Below are 10343 nucleotides of genomic sequence, written 5' to 3'. Positions count from 1 at the left end.
TTCTTTTCGAATTCTAGAATCTATTGTGCTTTTTTAAAATATAAAGTGGCAATCCGGTGTCTAGGCAATGGCACACGTCAGGAATGAATATGCCAGTATGTATGTATGTTTGTGGGTGGGAGGAGGCGGCCCTGACACCGAACAAGGGCAGGGAGGCGGGTCGGACCCGGCCCCGATCATCCCAGTTCACCAGCTCTCACTGGCTGCCGGCACCTTTGATGACTGACTTTAAATATCCTGCAGCGGACGTGGAGTGGCAGAAATACCATCAGCGCTGTGGGTTGACTATTTCTGTCTGTTGCTAATAAGGCAATTTTGTAAAATTATTCTCTCTTTAAAAACCCGGGCCCTGTTCACCGTTTAAAGGCGGCCGCAGTGCGGAAGATCATTCATTTTGCACTCTTCCCACTCCCCTATATTGATATTTCGTTCAATTCTAGCCAAAATTGCTATACATTTCTTACACCGGTAGGTATTGCACCGGCTCGCGAGCGTTTTCCCCGCTCGAGCGACTGGGACGCGCCCGGGCCGGATCGCGCTCTTTTTCAAGCGGTTGCTCGAGTCTCCCCGGGCGCCCGCCCGCGATGGACGGGGACGGGGACGGGAACGGGCTCCGGCTCCGCGAGCGGCTGGCGGCGGACGGCCAGGCTCACTTGCTCCACTTCTGGGACGGGCTGAAGGAGGCCGAGCGTGACGAGCTGCTCGCCGATCTCGACGCCTGCCACTTCCCCGAAATCATGCGCTTCTTCCGCCAGGCCGTGCAGGGCTCGGAAGCGCTGCAGGAGCAGCAGAAAGTGGACGAGCACATGGAGCCGGTGCCCAAGGAAGTACAAGGCAGCATCACCCGGGATCGGGAGCAACTGCCGACGTGGGAAGCGGAAGGTGAGAGCGAACCGGCCCAGGCTTTGGGTGGATGGGTGCGGGGAATAAAACCTCTGTAGCTGGAAGATGGGAGCAGCGCGTGAATGGCCCTTCTGTAGTAAAACGTGTCCTTAAACACATCCGCTCCACACTGGTGCCTCCGGCCATCAAATGACTGAGGGCTTCCCTTCCCGCCCCGCCCCCTCGGGAGTGCGAATTCATTTGGTAAATTTCCACGGCGGAAAGTAGTCGACGCGATAAGACGGGGCGGATGAAAGAAAGATGCATGCAGAAGTTGGGGTTTCTTGCTCGAGCGAGCCCCCAGTTCAATCCTGACCCGGGGATTTCGGCTTTACCCCCATCCCGCCCACCCCACCCCCGGTCACACAGATGTGCTGGCTGGTTAACTGGCCGCTGCTGCTTGCCACACTGAAGTCTGGAAGATCAGGTGTAGATAGCTACGTGAGAAAATCGGTTAAAGTAAAATGAGTAAGAGAACGTGAAAACTCCTGAGAATTGGTATCAACTGAATGAACTGAGTGACCTGTTGCAGATGTTTAAAATGCACTGTGACGATGAGAAACTTCCTGCTTTCTGATAGAAGCATAATCGATCAAGGCTTAAAAAAAAACTTGATCACTAGAGGAAAAGTAACTTGGTATTTTAGGGATCACTTCATGAAAGCTAGGTGTACCAAATGGGCTCCAATACATAACAAACCGTCTCTCCAGGAAAGTTCAGCATGTCTATAAGATATCCCCCAGCAATCCAACTGCATTACAGTGTCACAGTTCGTTGAGACTTTGGGATCATCTACATCTCAATACAATATTCTCCCAACCCACTCTTTTTTATTGATAAAATAAGTTAAATTGTATAGTAAATCTAAAATATTGTATATATTAAACACAATGACTTTAAGATTTGAAGCTGACTTAATGTATTGATAAGCTCATTATTTTTGTTGTGAAGAAGCACTTCCAGAAGTAAGCAAATAATAATTTTCAAGAACAGCAAAGTAACAGCTTTCATTTAATGCTTAGCTTGCTCTGGAAATGCTGTGTTCACTCTTTACTAAGTTTTACAAATATTGGAGAGAGTGAAGAGAGGACCTGTCACAGAGGATGTGAGGTAAAAACAAAATACATGATCAAGAATAAAAACATAATGCCCTGGAACAGATTAGACCAATCATTGTTAATTGAAAACACATACAAGCTAATGTTTTGGGTCCAGACTTCTAATGCTTGGAAACCAAATGATTACAGGAATAGGACCTAAGAGTATCTTATTGGATAAATGGTAAGGCTGATGAAATTGAAAAGATTGAACAAGATACTAATGTGATTGTTTTCATTGAAAGATTGCAAATGGCTTGAAGAAAATCTGTTCTGGAAAATTGTTGAAGCAACTACTCTAGAAGGACATGAGTTTGGAATGATTGTTCAAATGGCCATCCAGTTGTGTACCATTTGTCAAAGGAATGCTTAAAGCCTTGAGCAGTGATGAAGAAGATAAATAAAATGATAAATCATATACTCAGAATGCCATGATAGGAGAAAGCAAGAAAAGGAAGGGATTTTCCCCTGACTGATGAGTCACCTAGGTTCATTTCCCGGCCTTTTAAGCTTTATCTGGAGTGATCTTGAGCCTGATCACCCATGGAGAAATTGATTACCACAGCATCCACTAAGCCTAATATAGTGTGATTGAAACTGACCAGGCTTCATTCTGGGAGTAGCTTTGAGCTGTGTTCTCAGCTGCTAAAGGTCCATGGGTTAAATGGAGCTTTATGTTTGCTGGAGAAGGTTATTAGAGATATGAGCCATGACAATGGGAATGTTTAATTTCAGTTACTTAAGTATGCAATAGCAAATAATATATAGTGACCATTTGGTTTATAGATCCGTTGATGTTGTTTTCAGAAGGAAAGCAGTTATCTTTACCTGATCGTCAAGTTGTGTTAAGTTACCTTAATCAAAGTTATTCAATAAAGAGCTTTACTGACTAGCCTTTTTTTTGTGTGCTGATCATTTAATAATTCAATAGTTTATTGGGCCATTCTGTTCAGGTAGATGCTTTAATTGAACATAAGTCATACTGTAGTAGGAATTCTTTGTATTTTATACATGATCTGTGTGGAAGAGTTAATTTGTTATTTTAAGGCAATCTGCATTGGTGCCAATATGTCAGAATTCCTGGTTACAGTTACACTGGCATTTTCCAACAGAATACTTTCTGGTTTAGAGGTGAAGTGAGAAGTTGCTACATTTCCCTACTGGATAATGGTGATAAAAAATATAAATAATCTGCAGCAGATTAGACCTGCACAGGAACATTATTTATTTGAAAGGAGATGATTACGTAGTGGGAAGGGCTTAGATGTTGAATTATTTTAGATGTTTTTAATTGTTTTACGGTGTACTTGGGAATATGAATTTAAGAAAAATGTTAATTATTTGAATATTTTTAGTTCTTGAATGAAAGTACAGGAATATTCTGCTTTTGACCAATGACTGCTGGTTAAGTCATGATGGGGTGAACAGACAGTCAGTTTTCTCAGCATTTTCTGGGCATTCTTTCTGTCTCTACTGTCCTCTGTCCCACAACTTTGCTGAGCTTAAAGCAAACTGCATTCAGCAATTTGGTCTATTGGGAGATAAACTGGGGCAGCACAGTAGCATAGTGGTTAGCACAATACTTCACACTACTAGTGACCCAGGTTCAATTCCCACTGCTGCCTATAAGGAGTTTGTACGTTCTCCCTGTGACTGCGTGGGTTTCCTCTGGGTGCTCGGGCTTCCCCCCACAGTCCAAAGGCATACCAGTTGATAGGTTAATTGGTCATTGTATTATCCTGTGATTAATTAGGCTAGGGTTATTATCAGGGTGGCATGGCTTGAATGGCTGGAAGGGCCTATTCCGCACTCTAACCCAATAAGTAAATAAATTTACCTTTTAAGGCCATACTCAAAATGTGACCACTTTACCAGTTACTGTAAATCCTGGGATAGTGTTGCATAACTTTTCGGTGCGATCTTTCAATAGACATACCTTGTATGTAATATTGGGAGTTAATGTTCTAATAGTTTTCATTCTTCGTAAAAGAAAATTGAGGAGAAAGTTATTGTACTTGGGTGGGAAAGTGACCAGAGAAACATTTGATATAATTCTAAAAGAAACAGATGCAGATGCTAGAAAGTACTGAGTATATTCAGTAGGTCAAGCATTGTCTATGGAGAAATCATTTTTAAGATGGGAGATTATCAAATTGTGACATGAAGCCTGTTTCTCTATCTGTAGACACTTCCTGACTTGGTACAAATCTTTCGTGTTCCAGGTTTCGAGTTCCTATTGCCTGACTTTCAATCTGTCTTAAACATAGATCTAGGCATTATTAAATTGCTGCAGTGAAATCCTGATTAATTATGCAGATTCAAAAGAATTTTGATTTTCTCCATCAACGACATGAGAGAACAAGCTGTGACTTTACAGGAATGTTTAATATTATGAGGTATAGATTTAGTGGATGGTAACTGTGTTTTCCCCAAGGTAGGGGAGGCGAAAGCTAGAGCCCTAGATTTACATTAAGAGGGGAAGATTTTAAAAAAGATCTGAGGGGCAACTTTTTTGCGTAGATGGTGAGTGTTTGGAAGAAGCTGCCAGGGTGAATAGTTGAGGCTGGTATAAAGGCATAATTTAAGAAGCTCTCGTATAGACACATGGAGGAGCAGGGCTTAAAGGGATATGGACTAAATGCAGGAAACAAGGGTTAGCTGGTTGGGCACCATGGTTGGCTGAAGAGCCTGTCTCTGCCTGGAATCCATGACTCCATAACACTTGAAATATCCCAAAGTGCTTCAGACAAGTGTTAGCAAATGAAATGTGATGTGAAGGTACCTGAAGAGGAAGTGGGACTTCACCAATTGTAAGTAATGTACTTTATTTTGGGGAGGGAGCAGAAGGGATAGGGAAGGCAACTGTGGCAACCTTGTTTAAATTAACATCCTAAGCATATTATATATAAGCACTGGTTTCACTTAATTTCACTTCTTCTGTGCTACCTTCGACATTCACACTTCATACGTCACTCTTATTGTTGCAGAATTATTGAGAGTAGGCGTATCCCTGGCTGATAAATGAGAACAGGCAGTCAATGAGCACAGGCTTAGGAAAACATTATGCAGATTAGGTAATAACGGAAAGAAATGGTTATGGTTTCAGCTCAATGGCCTTATCGGGGTAGCCGAGTCTAAAGCTAGATGGCATAGGTTTATGGTGAGAAAGGAAGGATGTATAGAGGTTCTGAAAGGAAAGGTTTTCATACAGAGGGTGTTATTTTGTAATTGTATTAATGGTAAAACTTGATGTTTGCATCAACTCCTTGGATGTGCAGTTGGATAATTAAATATAGAAGACCTTAAGTTCCAAAAGTTTCTCCCTGTGGCATATTCATTTGAAGCTCCCTGCCCGAGAAAAATGTAAGTTTCTGAAACTATTCTCACTGTGAAGTAAAATGAAATTATTACTTTTGTTCCACAGGCTTTGAAGTTTTTAAATAGAAGCAAAAGATATTTTAAGCCTTTTGACCCTACAAAACTTGTAGGATGTAGTGGATTCTAACATGTTTCTTTGGCCATTCCTCTTCACCTTGTATCCAAATCATTATTTTGTGGATTGTGAATTATTTAAGATAAGCCAATTTGCTTTTTATTTAGTGTTTTGCTGTCTGTAATGAGTTCTCATTCATCTTGATGACGTACTGTTGCTGGGTGCCAAGGGTTCCCATGAACTGATTCTTGACAGCAACCAATATCACAGAAAGAGAAGTTTACATCATTGATTAGGTCTTTCTGGAGATTTCTGGGAGAACTGATGTCATTTTGCTACTGATTCCAAAATCTAGGCTATTTTCTTCGATGACTATTGATATAAATTCTACCACATTTGATATTTCTAGGCACAACAACTTTCTAGGTGTGAGCTCATAACACATGTTCTCCAAATCTCCTCTGCACCCTTTCTAAAGTTTCCACATCTTTCCTATATTGAGGCAACCAGAACTGAACACAGTACTCCAACTATGGTCTAATAAAGTTTTATAGAACTGCAATATTACTAAGACCCCAAGAGCCCTCTGTTCCTTGAAACTCCACCATCAAGTTTGAGCTTTCAAACTTCATCACTTCACATTTTTTTCTGGATTGAACGCCATCTGTTGTTACTTCTCCACTCAACTTGGCATCCTGTCTATTCTAAAGGGGGTCTGTTCAAACCTTTGTTAACCTTTTACACTATTCGCAACACCTCCAAACTTCATGTCACCTGAAAGCATTCTAACCCACCCTTTTTACTTCTTCATTCATTTATACAAATCACAAAATACTGGGGTCCCAAATAGATCCCTGTGGAACACTGCTGGTCACTGATCTCCAGATCTCCAGGCAGAATACATTCCATCAGTTACTACTGTCTGCCTTATGTGGGCAAGCCAATTTAAAATCTATGCAGTGAAGTTTCCATGGATCCTGTGCCCCAAGTCTTATAATATTAAGAATCCTTTCCTATTTCAATAAAAGTAATATAAATTGCATGTGAAAAAGCTCGATTACAAACTGTAGCTATTACTTAATCACTCCCTCTAAGCTGAAATCCTGCATCCATTTGTATGATTAATTGCCTTGGCTATCCTTTCCATTAAGGAATAGGTTCATTGTTCATGGTAGTTGTACTAAATAGCAGAATTGTTCTCAGAAGAATTCTGCTGGGAAATCCAGCTAAAGCTAAATGAACCTTGTTTGGAATAAGTTTTATTTCTTGTTTTAAGTTAGGTTAACATTGCCAGATATATTAAGAGTGGTGGTTCTGTTGCATAGTGTAGCAGTTGAAGTGTTCCTTTCTATAGTAATTCGGAAAAGTACTAGATATGCACAACTGCATTTTCAAAATGAAACGCAACTTAATTGTTGTATATTCTATGTTCTGGCTCCTATTGCTCAGTGGTCAAACATTCCCCATTATATATTTTTCTGGCCATTGCTTGTGTTTTAGTCTCATTGACTTCAATAGTCTGAAAGAGCAAAAGGAAACAATTAAATATACAGTCAAGAAGTAAAGAAAGTAAGTTTTCCACTTGTACTAACCATTCCAGAGGTCCAGAAGAAGAAGATTTATATTACATTACTACTACGTCGACTCAGGCCTAGGGGACTGGCATCGGGCACGATGACCGACTCTCCACTTTGCCCTCTCCCTCATCAGTGTGTTCAGTTCGTCTACAGTAGCCGCGCCGCTGTCTTCTAGGAACGTGTTGACCATAGTCTTGGGAGGGCGCCCAGGGTTCATCCTCCCATGCTTGGGCTCCCATATGATGACTAGGCTGGCAGGTAGCTTGGGGTGGCGTAGACAGTGCCCCGCTAGTTGCAGTCTTCTCGCCTCGATTTTAATGGTGAATATCGGTAGGTCGTCATAGAGTTCAACGTTCATTATGTGCTGTTGCCAACTCACGTCAAGAGCCATCTGGAGGATTCGTGTATAGCAACCATCTAGAGACTTTCACATAGTCTTGGTGAGTGTCCATGTCTCGCATCCATACGTGAGAATGGACTCTATGACTGCTGTGAGGATCCTCTATATTACAACTCTATCATTAACTTTAAATGTTTCTTACACTATCAACAAGAGGCTAAGAGGATTTTTTTAATGGGGGGGGGGATATTTCCAATAGCTTTGGTTCAGGAGCCAATGTGTTGCCATACGAAATATTTCTTTCTGTCTTTTTGTATCTTATTTCTGTGGTAATTAAGTGCATCGATAGATATGTCAGGTGGTATTGCATAGTAATTAGAGTCCATGATTGACATCAAAAAGGTGTGTATTTTTTGCTGAATGTTTTCATCATAATCATATGTTTGAATTGGATCTGAAATTGCAGATATTGAAAGCAGAAATCCCACAATTAACTTCTCACTAAATGCAACTTTTAAATTTTCCTCAACCACTAATACAATGTCATAATCTTTGACAATTCAAGAAAAGAAAAGTCATTTTACCCTTGACTCCCTTGTAGTTGAGATGCCCTTCAGTCTTGGCGTTGTATATATTCAGTGACTACCACAACGGCTCCATGGGGAGAGAAGACATTTCACTTCATCTTTCGTAAATGGTGACCCCCTACTCTGCCCATTGTTGTGGATATCATCATAACATCCAATTTGTCAGTCTCCATTTGGATCATGTATTTCCACAAGATCTCTCTTCATTCCTCTAAACTTCAGTGAGTATAGATCTAACCTAATCATTACCTTGGAGATGAGACTGGAGCAGCTGGAAGCTAGAGGAATTTGATGGGTTGAATCAAATGCCAATGTTATGAGTTTAACTAATTGTATCTTTTGATATGCCCTGACTTATGACTCTGTACTTGATTTGTAAGGAGTCTTAAAACACTACAGCACAGAAGCAGGTACTTTGGTACATCTAGTCTGTGCCAAACTATTAATTTGTCCAATTCCATTGACCTGCACCTGAAAACGAGCCCTCGATGTACTGTCCAAATTTCTCATAAATGTTAAAATCAAACCTGTATCCTCTACTTCTTTGGACAACTTGTTCCACACTCTCCCCACCTTCTAACTGAAGTTCAACTTTGTGTACCTGCTAAACATTTCACCTTTTACCCCTAACCCTTGACCTCTAGTTTTAGTTTCACCCAACTTCAATGGAAAAAGTCTGCTTACATTTACTCTATCTATATCCCTCATTTTGCACAACTCTATCACATCTCGCCTCAATCTTTTATGTTTTAGGGAATAAAGTGTTAACCTATTCAACCTTTCCCTATAACTCATGTCCTCAAATCCTGGTAACATCCTTGTAAATTTTCTCTGTACTTTTTCCTATCTTATTGATATCTTTCCTGTACGTAGGTGACCAAAACTGCAGACAATACTCCAGATTAGGCTTCACCAACATCTTGCACAACTTCAATATAATGTCCCAACTCCCATAGTCAGACTTTGATGTATGAAGGCCAGTGTGCTTTCTTTATGACCCTGTCTACCTGTGATGACACTGTCAAGGAATTATAGATCTGTATTCCCTTATCCCTTCATTCTACCGCACTCCTCCCTGCCCTACCCAAAGTGCAACACCTCACACTTGTCTGCATTAAATTTTATCTGTGATTTTTTTTTTCCAGTTGGTCCAGATCCCACTGAAAGCTTTGATGGTCTTCCTTGCTGCCTACTATACCACCAGTCTTGGGATCATCTAAAAAATTTGCTGATCCAGTTTATCACAATCATTCAGATCATTGATATAGATGACAAACCACAACAGACTCAGCACCAATCCCTTCAGCACACCACGAGTCAAGGGCATCCTTCTACTACCACTCTCTCCTGTAAAGCCAATGTCTAATCCAATTTACTATCTCATCTTGAATACTAAGCAACTGAACCTTCTTGACCAACCTCCCACATGGCTTTGCTAAAATCCATGTAGACAAAGTTCACTACCTTGTCCTTGAAAAACTCCATAGGACTGGTTAGATCTGACCTATCACGCATGAAGCCATGTTGAATATCCCTAATCAGTCTCTTGTCTATCCAAATGCTTGTATATCTGGTCCCTTGGATTTCTTTCTAATAACTTTCCCTCTACTGATGTTAGGCTCATTGGCCAACAATTATTTGGTTTATTCTTCGAGCCTTTCTGAAAAAGGCAGAACGACATTAGCTATCCAATCCTCTGGCACCTCAACCGTGGCCAAGGATGTTTTAAGTATCTCTGCTAGGACCCCTGCAATTTCAGCACTGGCCTTCTACAGGGTCTGAGGGAACACCTTGTCAGATTGGAAGTTACTCTTTTAAAAATAGAAATTGCTTGTAGTGCCTTGAAAAAGTATGCAGCCCTTTGTTCACATAAATGTGTATTACAACCAGAGATATTGATAAATTAAACTGAGAGTTTTATTGTGAATCACATGCCCCTTTCCCCCCACAGTAGAGCCATAAAAGGAGAAATTGTAAAGCGTGAAAACTAAAAGTTCAAAAACTGAAATGTCTGCAGTTGAAAATTATTCATCCCCCTTTGCTCAGCACTTAGTTCAACCATCTCTCGCAGCTATTACAGCCAGCAGTCTGTTTGGATAAGACTGTTAGCTTTGCACAATGTGGTGGAGCAAGGTTTCCCCATTACTTTGTCAGGTTAGTTGAGGAGCCGCGATGGACAGCAGTAATAAGGTCTTTCCAGAAATGTTTGATCAGATTAAGGTCAGGAATCTGACTGGGCCACTCAAAGACATCAATTTTCTTCTCTTGAAGCTACTCCACTGGCAGTTTGCTTAGGGTTGTTGCCCTGCTGAAAGTCAAACTTCCTCCCCAGTTTAAACTTTCTGGCAGAGACTAGCAGGTTTTTATCCAGGATCTCCTGTATTTAGCAGCATTCATCTTCCCATCAATCCTGACCAGGTTTCCACT

The 10343-nt window shown here is 40.9% G+C and overlaps 1 protein-coding gene across 2 annotated transcripts in view; it reads left to right on the top strand.

Moving 5' to 3' along the window:
- The first annotated feature begins 209 nt into the window (after window positions 1–209).
- uap1 (UDP-N-acetylglucosamine pyrophosphorylase 1) overlaps window positions 210–10343 on the top strand; it is a 50331-nt gene continuing 40197 nt past the window's right edge. For both annotated transcript variants that reach the window (XM_063063829.1, XM_063063828.1), the window contains exon 1: window positions 210–882. In XM_063063829.1, the coding sequence (XP_062919899.1) occupies window positions 585–882 (298 nt within the window). In that variant the 5' untranslated portion in view covers window positions 210–584. The remainder of the gene's footprint in view (window positions 883–10343) is intronic.

Source organism: Mobula hypostoma, chromosome 12 (assembly GCF_963921235.1).
Source record: "Mobula hypostoma chromosome 12, sMobHyp1.1, whole genome shotgun sequence".
Classification (NCBI taxonomy): Eukaryota; Metazoa; Chordata; class Chondrichthyes; order Myliobatiformes; family Myliobatidae; genus Mobula; species Mobula hypostoma.
The sequence above is the reverse complement of the archived record's forward strand: the minus strand, read 5'-3'. Positions and strand labels throughout refer to the sequence as shown.